The sequence below is a fragment of the Anastrepha obliqua genome, chromosome 6 (genome assembly GCF_027943255.1).
Source record: "Anastrepha obliqua isolate idAnaObli1 chromosome 6, idAnaObli1_1.0, whole genome shotgun sequence".
Taxonomy (NCBI): domain Eukaryota; kingdom Metazoa; phylum Arthropoda; class Insecta; order Diptera; family Tephritidae; genus Anastrepha; species Anastrepha obliqua.
Window position 1 is genome coordinate 71,799,036 of NC_072897.1, and position 12,444 is coordinate 71,811,479.

Sequence of the window (12,444 nt, forward strand, 5' to 3'; positions counted from 1 at the left end):
ATTGAATCGCCCCCAGTTATCAGGTCATCTACATAGAAGTCCCGAAGTACTGCTTCTGCTCCAATGGGATAAGTCGCGGATTCGTCTGCTGCGAGTTGGTGCATGGCTCGGATGGCTAGAAACGCTGCAGGCTTAGTTCCATACGTTACCGTGTCGAGCTTATAGATGCGAAAGTCTTCTTGTGGAGATTCTCGCCACAAAATACATTGGAGCATGTTGTCCGGTGGAGTGACGCGAACACACCTATACATCTTACAGATGTCTGCAGTAAGTGCTATAGGAAAAGTACGAAATCTAATGAGAATATGAAAAAGCTTCGGTTGAATAGTTGGGCCTGCCATGAGTAGGTCATTTAACTAAAAACCTGAGGTAGTGGTTGCAGATCCATCAAAAACCACCCTCAATTTTGTTGTACTACTGTCATCCTTGATAACGCAATGATGTGGCAGGAAGTACTTGCATTGTTGTACAACCTCGTTGGAAACCTGCGACATGTGGTTGAGGTCCAGATATTCCTTAATAAACTTACTGTATTCTGCCTTTAGATCAGGGTTACGGGCGAATTTTCGTTCCAGACCTTGAAAGCGTTGACGAGCTTGTAAATAGGAGTCTCCTAGGGCATCCATGCTGCGTTTTATGGGCAGACGAATAGAGTATTCACCTGATGGCAATCGAAAATAATTTCCCTGGAAGTGGGCTTCGCAGTCAAGATCTTCTTGGGAGGCCTTAGAGATCGGTTCGAAAATGTGCTCGATCTCCCAAAACCGACGTACTAAATAGTCCAGCCGAGTGCTGGGAATGAGACCACTGGAGGATTTCTGCCTCACGACGAATGATGACAGGTTTGGAGTTTGTTGTCTACCTCCAGATAGCACCCATCCGAGACGAGTTTTCTGAAGTAATGGTAAACCAGATCCTAAGCGTATCTGACCCATACAAAGTAGATCGAAGAACAGTCCTGCTCCGATGATCAGATCAATACGCTGTGGTAAGTTGAACCCAGGATCGGCTAGTGGTATATTCGACGGAACATTCCACTCGTTGGTGCTCACGGAGCAGCCAGGTTGATTGTCGGTGATGGTTTTCACAACAAGGGCAGTGATGCTTGTTGAAAAATCTGAAATCCGCGACTTAAGTACAAGATCGAGTGAGTAACCTTCCGTTGGGAAGTTGGCATCTCCAATTCCAGAGACTGTAGCAGAAGCTTTTGTTTTGGATAGCTGAAGTTGATTTGCGAAGCGAGTTGTGACAAAATGCAACTGGGAACCAGAATCCAAAAGAGCGCGGCAGAACACGAAGATTCCAGCACGATTTTTTACAAGAATGACGGCAGTAGCTAGGAGCACAGCATCAGAAGGAGACACGGGGGCATTAAGCGAAGCAGATATCGATGCAGTCATAGCACTGGATCGAATCGTGGCCACCGATGAAGCATCGGCTTGACTATCGGTTAACGAAGCAGTTGAGCGGTTAAAATGCAGGAGCGTGTGGTGTTTCGACTGGCAGGTGCGGCACGATCCGGATTTGCAGTCCCGCATTTGATGGCTAGCCTTGAGGCAGGTAAGACAAAGTGCAAGCTTCTTAACTTCCCCCAGGCGCGAGTTCGGATCTAAATTTGTGAAAAGTTTACAACTATAAATTGCATGCTCGGGTGATCCACAAAATACACAAACACGTGTTGAGCCTTTGGAGGCGACAAACGTTTTCCTTTGACTAATACTGTCGTTTTTGCTATGCCTTAACGCCTGACCAGCATGCTCAACATTCTCAAGCATTCGACAGCGCCTTTCCAAGAATGCAGTCAATTGATCCCAGGATGGCAGCTCGCTGATCGAAGGGGTTTCCTCCCATTTGGCCTGCGTCGTTTTGTCAAGTTTCTGGAGAATCATTTGTACAATGATGCAGTCTGCAATTTTCTCGTTAGATGCGAGCGACTGTAATGCACGAATGTGTGAAGTGACCTTGTCTGTCAGCTTTCGGAGCATGCCTACGTTTGAACCCACCTTGCTCAGCCCAAATATCTCCCTGACGTGTGCCTGAAATATAAGACGTTTGTTATCGAAACGCTTCTGCAAAAGTTCTAAAGCAGTTTTATAGTTATCATTGCTTATTTCCAGTGAGCGCACGGTGTCGAGGGCAGCGCCACTCAAACAGGAACACAAATGTTGTAGTTTGTCGATGTTTGTGAGGTCCTTGTCGATAATTGACGTGAACATCGAATAGAAATTTGTCGACTCAGTGTAGGCCCCACAAAATTTAGGCAGCGTTAGTAATGGTAGACGTGAACTATTGGCGTTCACGACGATTGATTGGGCTTGGAGTTCATCCTGAACGTTGAGAGGTACTACGTTTACCTATCTCGCGTTGCAAGCTAAGGTTGATTAGAGCAGCATCGAAGTGGCTTGGCAAATCGCTGGCTATGGAGTCAAAATCTAATTCCTCTAAGCTTGTATGCGCGACAGAAAAGTTGGATTTCAATTCAACCAGAGATTCTAGCCTTGCCGAAATACTGTACTCGTCCATACTGTGCAGCTTGTCTGAGTCCAACTCTTTGATTAAGCGCTCCAATCTGTTGAAAATAGCCTTGGTTTTCAGTCTTAGAAAGGCTGCTCGATCTATATCTTCCCCTTGCATGGCGAAGGTTTAGACGTTGGCAAACGAGAGTCGAAATTATATCAGTGCGCGGCAGGCACAACTGTACGTTTTTAATAACGGATTTAAAATACCGAAAAATCGCGTTATATTATCACGTCGGGGTCACCAATGTTAGAGCTAGCTAAGCCTTTTTAGTAGCGTTATGTTAAAAGAAAAAAACGATTCCTTTGCCTTTTTTATTTGACTATTTATTCTCAAATGTTTGTACAAGACTGCCTAACTTACTTGCTGTGTGACATATTTATGCATAACAACGAAGAACGGATTCCAAGGAATAACAGAAATAAAAAACATGATAATTACATAAATTTCTATGTACCGGCACAACATAGTGATACATAAGAAAAATATTTATGTGCACACATCTGTATGTACGTACAGATGTGCGTGTATGCTAATGCTTATTTGCAGGTGCATTAGGGTAGGTCATCCGCGACTCCGAACAAATATGTATGTACGTACATATGTGCTTGTATGCTAATGTTCATTTGCAGGTGCATTAGGGCAGACCATCCGCGGCTCCGAACAGGAGATAATATAAATTTGCCTGAAATTTAACTCTGTTATGTTCTATTTAAACATTCCCGGTACTTTTTGATCATAGGGTACATATATGCGGCTTTGCGAACAGAAATGTGTGATTCGCTGGATTTATTCAAGGAATCTAAGTCGCATTAACTCGCGACTGTCGAACAGTTAGAAGACATATTTACATACATTTAAGGGTGCATACATACATACGGAGCCGCGGCCACTCGACATGACAAAAATTTAAGATTTATCAAATATTGGCAAATAATTCTACGCGAAATATTCCAATATTGACTATTTTCGAATGGTCGCGAAAATTGGCATATGGGCGGCTCGTTTTATGAATGAAATTGAAATATGAGCTCGAACTTATGAATGAACTTTTTGTTTTTGTTCTAAATTGTTCAGCGCCGTCGCTGATAGAATCATGGCCGCTGCGACTGCGTCTACGAATGTATTTTGTTTTTGTAGTCGCTAGGCTTAGATTTTAGATTTGGGCGACATGCGCATGTGAGGTATGTATGTGTTTTTGTTGTGTTCTTGAACATTTTAGAATGTGTGGTGGCAAAGCGGTCATCGCGTTGCGCTTGCTGTTGCATTTACGTCTATCAAAGTATTGTGTTTTTGTAAGTACAATATTAGGAATATCGACTGGTGAAAGACAAAAGTACACGGAATCAAGAAGGGAGCGCTGTGCTCATATATGTATGCTTGAATGTATGAACGTGCATGGATGTAGTAACATATGAATACAATTATTTTGTAGGAAGTTTAGAAGGCAAGTATATATGCTAGGACATAAAGTGGGTATATATACATACATAGAGCAGAATTGTTTTTGCACTTGTTAGGAAGAAACTCGTTCACTAGTGCATATGTGTATTTGATTTCTTGTAAGAATGTGATGTGCTGTGACATGTGTACATATGTACATAAGTCAAGGTTATTAGGCATACATGCATATGTACATATGTAGGTAAGAAAGGAAGATGATGTTCTTACGCTTGTGCACTATTGTTTTTCATATACAAATGTACATACATACATACATGTGTATGTAAATGCTGTCGAATACATTAACTATAAATTGACATACAATATTAAATAAGTGTTGATTTATCTTAAACCGTTTTATTTTCTGAATGCAAATACCTCCTATTGACATGTACATACATACATATTATGTATATTGTCATATACCATCATTTATGTATATATAGAGTATGAATGTACATATGTAATGAAAAACTTCATGAATTACTTTCTGAATTTATTAAAACTTATTCGCGTCGCGCGCATACATATCTACGTAGACATCACAAACCTTTTGTTCACAACGCAGGCGCAGAAATAAACGCTCTGCGTATTTATCCTCCCCACGTGACTCGGCATCAATTCTCGGCGCAAATTTTTTTTTTCGTTTTTAAACTTTTTTTTTTTATGTAATCGTAAAAAAAATTTGTAATAAATTTTATGTATCCGCTTGTCATTTCAAAAGTAACAAAATGGTAAAAAAGTAAGCAGTCGAAGAAATAAACGCACCGCCTATTTTTCCTCGCCACATGTTAGACTCGATATCAATTCCCGGCGCAAACTTTTTTTTATTAATTTTTTTTTTTTTTTAATTCGTTTTTTTTTTAATGTAATTGAAAAAAAAAATTATGTAATAAATTTTACGTATTCGCTTATTATTTCAAAAATACGAAATAGTAAAAATTTAATTGGTTTAATGTCGAGGTGAGAAATGTGTTGTGTGTTGAGGTGAAAGATGTGTGGTGTTTCTAATTTTTGTGTGGGGAAAAGTCAGTGAAGTGTCTATAAACTCAGTGTGCTGAATTTCCTTATTTCAAATCTTTCAAATCTCAATTGTACTAAAAAAAGCTCACACTAACATTTGCACCTTCTCATTGCATTAACATTCTCTGGTACAGTAACATATAAATAAGTTGCACCGGTTAGTCCGGTTTCAGTATAGGTTTGTAACTTTGCGGCTACATACATATGTTTTTGTGCGCATTTTATCAATTGGAGAACTAACGGGTGATTTTTTAGCTATTATCTTTTTAAACAGTTGGTTTAAACAGCTGACGCACGTTTCGAGTTTTGTTTCACTGTCAAACATCTTCAGTTTGGTCTATAATTTAACCATGAATCGTCCTACAAACGCTCAACGCTTGCAAATCATTGAATTTTATTTTAAAAATGCGTGTTCTGTTAAGAAAGTTTATCGCACGCTTCTTCCATTTTATGGTCAGTTTAATCGACCCACTAAGCGGCCATTCGAGCTATTGTGACTAAATTTAGAACCAAATTTACATTATTGGACATCAAACCACCAACACGCTTACCTAGAGTGCGAACTGAAGAAAATATCGCAGCTGTATCGGCCAAAGTTAATGATGACCATCAATTAACGATTCGTCGTCGTTCGCAGCAATTGGGCCTCTGTTACTCAACAACGTGGAACATTTTGCGAAAGGATTTAGGTGTGAAGCCTTTCAAAATACAGCTGGTGCAAGAATTGAAGCCGAACGACCTACCGCAACGCAGAATTTTTGGTGAATGGGCTCTTGGAAAGTTGGCCGAAGATCCACTTTTTTATCGAAAAATTGTGTTCAGCGACGAAGCTCATTTTTGGATCAATGGGTACGCAAATAAGCAGAATTGTCGATTTTGGAGTGAAGATCAGCTAGAAGAATTGCAAGAGCTACCAATGTATCCAGAAAAGGTCACAGTTTGGTGCGGTTTATGGGCTGGAGGTATCATTGGACCGTGCTTCTTCAAAGATGCTGCGAATCGTAACGTAACTGTGAATGGTGAGCGCTACCGTGAAATGATATCCAACTTGACTTGCATGACATGTGGTATCAGCAAGACGGTGCCACATGCCACACAGCACGCGTAACAATGGACTTGTTGAGAGGCGAGTTCGGTGAACATTTTATTTCACGTTCGGGACCTGTCAATTGGTCACCCCGATCGTGCGATATAACGCCCTTAGATTATTTTTTGTGGGGCTATGTTAAAGCTCATGTCTATTCAGACAAGCCTCCTTCAATTAACGCATTGGAAGACAACATTAAAGTATTTATATGTGAGATACCGGCCGAAACATTGGAAAGAGTATGCCAAAATTGGACTAAGCGGATGGACTATTTGAAGCGCAGTCGCGGTCAACATTTACATGGAATAATCTTCAAACATTAAATTATGTGGACTGTACTATCGACTTAAATAAAAATTTCACGCATTTTTCTGAATTTTACGTGTGTTTTTTTTGAAAAACTTTCCTATAGCTCTTAAAAAATCACCCTGCCGCTACCAGTTCTAAGTATGTGAAATTTATAACATAAAGTAACATACCAATTAATTACACAGTCCTGCGAGGGTGAGTTTCTAGAATGGCTGTACTTGTTTCTTGTAGTTTTTTATGCGCTGAAAACGAATCTGACCTTCAAAATGCTCCATTACGTCAGGATTTTTGGTAAATGAAGCCTAAAAGGTCAACAAATGGCCATTTTAGCCATTTTTGATAATTTTTTTGAGATAGAAATTTTTTTTTTCAATTTTCGACGAAAACGTCGCATAGTACAACTCTTTAGCTTTAAAACCCATTTTTTTAAATTATTGTACGATTTTTTAAAAAAAAGTTATGACATTTTGAAATTAACAGTTTCAGTTACGTATACGTTGGGTATAACGTCTATTGGCGTAACTGAAACTGTTAATTTCAAAATGTCATAACTTTTTTTTAAAAAATCGTACAATAATTAAAAAAAATGGGTTTTAAAGCTAAAGAGCTGTACTATGCGACGTTTTCGTCGAAAATTGAAAAAAAAAATTTCTATCTCAAAAAAAATTATCAAAAATGGCTACGTTGGGTATAACGTCTATTGGCGTAACTGAAACTGTTAATTTCAAAATGTCATAACTTTTTTTTAAAAAATCGTACAATAATTAAAAAAAATGGGTTTTAAAGCTAAAGAGCTGTACTATGCGACCTTTTCGTCGAAAATTGAAAAAAAAATTTTCTATCCCAAAAAAAATTATCAAAAATGGCTAAAATGGCCATTTTTTTACCTTTTAGGCTTCATTTACCAAAAATAATGACGTGATGGAGCATTTTGAAGGTCAGATTCGTTTTCAGCGCATAAAAAACTACAAGAAACAAGTACAGCCATTCTAAAAACTGAAAAAAGTTAAATTTCGCAGGCCTGTGTTATTGACCTACTTTCAGAGAACAAAAAAGAAATTGTTTTGAATTTTTCTCTATGTGCTATCGAAACGTTCCGGACAGTACTTTTTAATAAGTACTTGTTGCTGTTTTCTGCACCTTACTGTACGCTCATTCGCGCACTTGACGCACAGCTGCTGGGTGGGGACGTTTTTAGATACATACATATATGGGTGCAAAGAGCCGCGACCATTCGATGTGACAAAAATTCACGATTTACCAAATATTGGCAAATATTTCTGTAAGAAATATTCCAGTTTTGATCATATTGATTTGACCGCTACGACTAGTGTCTAAAACTAAGGAAATTAGTGTTGGCGTGAGAAAAATTCTCCTGAAACTTAGAAATGAAGGAAAATCTTTCCGCGATATTGGGCAAATCATAGAACGAAGTAACGCTTCTGTGCAGTATGTCGTGCAAACATGCAATACTGGTTCAAAGCCACGTTCTGGTCGACGTAGCAAGCTGATCGTACGTAAAAAACGAACCATATTGCGATCAGTGAAAACAGAGAATGTTAATGCAATGAGAAGGTGCAAATGTTACTGTGAGCTTTTTTTAGTACAATTGAGATTTGAAAGATTTGAAGTAAGGGAATTTAGCACACCGAGTTTATAGACACCTCACTGACTTTTGCCCACACAAAAATTAGAAACACCACACATCTTTCACCTCAACACACAACACATTTCTCACCTCGACATTAAACCAATTAAATTTTTGCTATTTTCGTATTTTTGAAATAATAAGCGAATACGTAAAATTTATTGCATAATTTTTTTTTAATTACATTAAAAAAAAAACGATTTAAAAAAAAAAAACAAAGTTTGCGCCGGGAATTGAACTCGAGTCTAACATGTGGCGAGGAAAAATAGGCGGTGCGTTTATTTCTTCGACTGCTTATTTTTTTACCATTTTGTTACTTTTGAAATGATAAGCGGATACATAAAATTTATTACAAATTTTTTTACGATTACATTAAAAAAAAAAATTTTAAAAAGAAAAAAAAAAAAATTTGCACCGAGAATTGATGGCCAGTCACGTGGGGAGGATAAATACGCAGAGCGTTTATTTCTGCGCCTGCGTTGTAAACAAAAGGTTTTGCGCATGCGCGCGACGCGAATAAATTTTAATAAAGTTCTGAAAGTAATTCATGAAGTTTTTCATTACACACATATGTACATAAATGAACGTATACTCTATATGTAAATAAATGATGGTATATGATAATATACATAATATGTATGTACATGTCAATAGGAGGTATTTGCATTCAGAAAAAAAGAACGGTTTAAGATAAATCAACACTTATTTTATATTGTATGTCAATTTATAGTTTATGTATTCGACAGCATTTACATATGTACATATGTATGTATGTACATTTGTATATGAAAAACAATAATGCACAAGCGCAAGAACATCATATCACATATGCAAGTATGCCCAATAACCTTGACTTATGTATATATGTAAGGGAGAATGGGGTGATGTGAGACGGGTTTTGTTTTTGGACCCGTATTACTCAAAATCTTAATATTCTGCATATGTCAACAATGGAATCTTTAGTCAATGAATACTGGAAGCTATTGGTATTTCCTATTTAACAAAACTACAATTTTCCTTAAAATTAAAATTGTATATAATAATATAAAATATAATACAAAATACAAAAATGTGGGGAGTTGTGAGACACCATGGTTTAAATCAATAAAAATGACTTTTTTTAGTTGTTAGTTCTTTATTAAGATGAAAAATAAAAAAGAAAAGACAATTGTTATAAAAAAGTGTATAAAAAATGCAATGCCATCAATCTGATGATTCGCAGTGAGAACATGTATAATAACCAGTTCGTAAATTGGCACACTTTAGGTGCACAGCTCGATCGCATACATTGCAATGAATGGAGTTGTTTCTGCTTAACTTAAAACAATAAAAACTCAAATTTAACCAAAAATTGCATGATATATATATAAACAATGCATGAATATTGCGAGGTACTTATGAAAGATGCGTTAAAACGTCGAAAAAAACGGTGTCTCACAACTCCCCACATTTGTTGTCTTACAACTCCCCAAATCGCTTTTTTTATAAATGGCCGCGTAGTCATAAACACATCGAACGTTCATGCCCAAGTGAATGTGTAAATTCAAAGCTAATAGGACAATTAATAATTTGTATATATTAACATTTGCAATTTGCTTCAACAACTAATCGAATGTATCGCAAAACAAATGATGAAAAAAACTTACCGAGAAATTCCAAAACACAGTAACTGGAGAGACGCGTCGAATGCGTGTAAATATGACCAATGCTAGCTGAAAAGTGAGATCGCATCGAGAACACTTGTTGACACTTAAAATCGAATGTAAACAAATGAATAATGCCGAAAGGTAACAATGTTTCACAACTCCCCATTTTCCCCTACACATGTCACAGCACATCACATTCTTTTCACTGAGTGAACGAGTTTCTTCCTAACAAGTGCAAAAACAATTCTGCTCTATGTATGTATATATACCCACTTTATGTCCTAGCATATATACATACATATATACCTTCTTGCCTTCTAAACTTCCTACAAAATAATTCTATTCATATGTTACTACATCCATGCACGTTCATACATTCATGCATACACATATGCGCGAGCACAGCGCTCCCTTCTTGCTTCCGTGTACTTTTGTCTTTCACCAGTCGATATTCCTAATATTGTACTTACAAAAACACAATACTTTGATAGACGCAAAAGCAACAGCAAGCGCAACGCGATGACCGCTTTGCCACCACACATTCTAAAATGTTCTAGAACACAACAAAAACACATACCTCACATGCGCATGTCGCCCAAAGCTAAAATCTAAGCCTAGCGACTGCAAAAACAAAATACATTCGTAGACGCAGTCGCAGCGGCCATGATTCTATCAGCGACGGCGCTGAACAATTTAGAACAAAAACAAAAAGTTCATTCATAAGTTAGAGCTCATATTTCAATTTCATTCAATAGTCAATATTGGTAAAATATATTTCGCGTAGAATTATTTGCCAATATTTGATAAATCTTAAATTTTTGTCATGTCGAGTGGCCGCGGCTCCGTATGTATGTATGTATGCCCCCTTATATGTATGTAAATATGTCTTCTAACTGTTCGACAGTCGCGAGTTAATGCGACTGAGATTCCTTGAACAATTCCAGCGAATCACATATTTCTGTCCGCAAAGCCGCATATATGTACCCTATGATCAAAAAGTACCGGGAATGTTTAAATAAAACATAACAGAGTTAAATTTCAGGCAAATTTATATTATCTCCTTCAAAATATGACCCGTCTGAAGCAACACACATGTGCCAAGGTTTAACCCAGTCCTCCAAACACCCCCGGTAGGCGGCCATGTCAGCTCCTTCGTCGTATTCTCTTTGATCGGTGCGATGACGCGTTATCATCACGGAAAATCCAAGAATTGTTTGCTCACATTTCCGGCCGTTTGCAACATACAGCATCACTCAAAGGCTTCAAAACGGATAAATAATATTCTTTATTGACTGTCTGGCCCGATGGAAGGTACTCATGGTGGACTATGCCTTGGCAATCGAAGAAAACAGTCCACATCACCTTCCCGGTCCTTTTTGCTCATAGGGTATACATATCCCATCTTTTCACTGACGAAAAGAAGGCGTTCGCAGTTGTTGTTTTTTATATGCATACATTTTGCGTTCGTTGAATGTTTGTATATATGTTTGTATATATTTGTATACATATGCGTGTATGCGCGTTTGGCTTTCTGGATGCATCCATGTATATTAGAATATTTTCTCATCAATATGGGTATGTAAGTAGTTCAGATTTGACTGAAGAGATTAAATATAGGAATGCATATTCATATGATTGCCTTTATGGCTGTTTTACATATAAATTAATTCAAAAGAAGTATGAATAATGTTATATAGAAAATAAATTTCTAAATAACAGGTATTAGAAAAACCTAAATACACTATTTTAAATCAATTCTAATTAAACCAAATATAAAAAATGAAATAAAAATATCGAAGAAAAAACTGTGTACAGGACTTGAACCTGAGTTAAATATAGGACGATGTACTGTATACACGAAACGTCTTTCACGATTTCGCTAAACTATAATTACTAATGAAATTTTCTAAATCACTCATTTATTCGATTCGCAGTTTTATATGCACATATTCTGCGTTAGTTGAAAGTTTGTATGCGTAATTATATGCATATGTACGTATGTGTGTATGCGCGTTTGGCTTTCTGGACGGATATTAGAATGATATTTTTTCATCAATATAATTTGGATTTGGTGAAAGAGATTAAAGACATATGTACATATCGTCCCCTTAGTATTAAAATAGCCTATAAATTTTTTGATGTTTTGAGAAAATGAATTTCAAACTTTTTGTCGAAAGTAGCTCTCACTCAAATCTCGTTATGTCTGTAAATATTTATTATTTTTGACTGACGTTTTGACCCACTTTGTGGAACTAGAATTTGACAAAATTTTGACCACATATAAAATCGACGATGGAGAATCCAAAAATTCAATAAAAGAATAATAGCCTATGAGCACATAGGCTATTGTTATACTAAGGGGACGATATTTTCTGTTTAGATTGATTTATATAAAAATCAGGTCATATCCAGTATGAACTATTTTATACCGAAAAGAAATTTCCATTTATGAAATACAAAAAAAAAAAGTATTTTAAAGAAATTTTTGATTAAAATAAACTCAAAAATTTTACCAAACTTTCCTGGTTTGAATTGTAAAAAAATAATGTGCAAGAAAAAACAATGACTTCAGGACTTGTACATGAATTAAATAAGTGCCAAAAAACAAAACGAATAATTCCGCCCACTTTAGCTTCTGCACCACAAATTAACTGCTGCGTGGCTGTGGGCATGAAATAAGTCGATTTCCTTAGTAGTGTGCCGAAAAATCTTATGAACTTCCTCAGTAGTTTGGTAAACGCAGAAAAAATCTGAATTCCTGTCCTAGCGTG

General features: G+C 36.9%; 1 protein-coding gene across 1 annotated transcript in view; it reads right to left on the reverse strand.

The window, feature by feature from the left end:
- Window positions 1–356: 356 nt before the first annotated feature.
- The window catches only part of LOC129250703 (uncharacterized), a 29,816-nt gene continuing 17,728 nt past the window's right edge, over window positions 357–12,444 (reverse strand). Inside the window, exon 2 of the mRNA XM_054890306.1 lies at window positions 357–2,327. Coding sequence (XP_054746281.1) covers window positions 357–2,327 — 1,971 coding nt within the window. The remainder of the gene's footprint in view (window positions 2,328–12,444) is intronic.